Raw genomic sequence first — 1,883 nt, 5'->3', positions numbered from 1 at the left:
CCTCCTAGATTAATACTTTCACATCCAACTATGAAGAGCGTTGAAAAGCATAACAGAGATACTCCACTGCAAATCATTGCTAGTTTTGCAGATTCTCTTGCACCAAGTTTCAGTTTTTTTATAATGTAACCTCCTAGGACAATACCAACACCAGCACTTGGAACAATAATCACACCTGGTTAAAAAGAAAAAAGAAAAGGGGGAAAGTTAAAACATTTGTTGTGTTAAAATGTATAGTATGGAAATATCTTTTCTATAAGAGAAATATGCCAACTCTCTACATTTTTTATATTAACAATATTTATAATCCTACCTTGAAGATCAATTGAATCCCCCAAGTTAGCTTATGAAATAGATAAATGTCATTCATTCTGTTAGCAAAGAGTTATTCAGTGCTAAATAATTAGAAAATGAAAATGGATTATTTGTGGAACAACTTAAGAGGCAGCTAATAAGGTGAGCATAATTTTTTTTTAAAAAATCACTGTACAACAAAAATGAAGAGGTTAAAAAAGTGTAGCAATGTTAATTTAGAATAGAAATTAGGGGGGGAAATCTCAGAGATAACGAGTTGCACTGAAATTACAAATTAGAATTAAGTTTAAAAGGCCAAAGAAAGTACAATGCCATTGCTTATTACTGGAAATATACTAACACCATTTCATATGTAATAAACCACTACTGAAAAGTGTCTCTTTAGAGCTTAACCTAATTGGCAATGTCACTCGTATGATGATACGTATTTATGAATTCAGAACAGGATGAACAAGTATTCCTCGGCTTACAATCAATCACGTTACGATGGAAGCGAAAAAGGGGACTTATGACCCAGATTCAAATTTTTGACGGTTGGGCCATTCCAGACATGTGACCGAACTTCGGGCGCTCAACACGGCCACATTTACAGCCATTGCAACATCCCACAATCACATGTGGGTTTAAGAGTTGCTTCTGGTTTTCGACAAAACTACATCCATAGCAAACCACTGGTTCTCTTAATGACTGCCACAAAAAAGATTGTAAAATTATTATGTCTATAAACTTAGCATTGAGGAAATAAGAGAGTCTTCTCCCTTAGATATGGTAGAAGATGGTATATCAACCTGAAAAAATTGATCCTTGCCTCAATTAGAGATGGCATTAACATCAGTGAACAAGGTTTGAGAAGGTTCAATGCTATAATTTGGTCTTTCAGTCCTTCAAAGAGTCAAAGGCTGCATCACCAGAAAATGCAGTGTCAATTTTTTCCATTTTTTATTTGTGGAAGGTTGAGTTTTTTAGAACATAAATGGGAGCGAGAAGTGTTTTCTTATCGGCTTCATATAAAAAATTAGCAAAAAGCCTCCTTATGATTTCTCTAGAATCAGAAGAAACTCTAAACAAAGATCTTTAAAGGATAAAATACTGCTTTAGTTTTATATTAGCTGGGAAAGGAATAAGCTCCCAGTATTATGAAAATCATGAAATGAAAAAGAATAAAATGTAGGGCTATATTGCCTTATGTCCTTTATTTATATGATTAGTTAATATAGCATTTCAGAGATTTTATGGGATTATGATTTTTTTTTATGCTAGGAATATTGGGTTTGGAATTGGGGTTGTTTTTGTTTTGAAGTTTTATTTGATGGGTGAGCAATATAAAAAGGGAAATCTATTAATTTTGGGATTTTAAAGCCTGAGAAATTATACCGTATTTATTGGCGTATAACACGCACCGGCGTATAACACGCACCTTCATTTTAAGAGGGAAATTTCAAGAAAAAAAAAGCGCCGGCTCGGGAGCGAAAGCAAAAGGGGAGGGGGAGTGGGGCTTCGTTCACACGCGGATCCCCATGCTCGTATTTATTTACCGTATTATGCCCCGGCTGGCTGCGGCCGGCGGC

At 35.2% G+C, this 1,883-nt stretch overlaps 1 protein-coding gene across 1 annotated transcript in view; it reads right to left on the bottom strand.

Annotated features, from left to right (window-relative positions):
- Nucleotides 1–4: 4 nt before the first annotated feature.
- The window catches only part of LOC107300042 (solute carrier organic anion transporter family member 5A1-like), a gene marked incomplete at its 3' end in the record, with an annotated part of 25,404 nt that continues 23,525 nt past the window's right edge, over nt 5–1,883 (bottom strand). The window contains exon 3 of the mRNA XM_015829386.1: nt 5–175. Coding sequence (XP_015684872.1) covers nt 5–175 — 171 coding nt within the window. The remainder of the gene's footprint in view (nt 176–1,883) is intronic.

Source organism: Protobothrops mucrosquamatus, unplaced genomic scaffold (assembly GCF_001527695.2).
Source record: "Protobothrops mucrosquamatus isolate PMUCROS unplaced genomic scaffold, P.Mucros_1.0 scaffold6009, whole genome shotgun sequence".
Lineage (NCBI taxonomy): Eukaryota > Metazoa > Chordata > Lepidosauria > Squamata > Viperidae > Protobothrops > Protobothrops mucrosquamatus.
The sequence above is the reverse complement of the archived record's forward strand: the minus strand, read 5'-3'. Positions and strand labels throughout refer to the sequence as shown.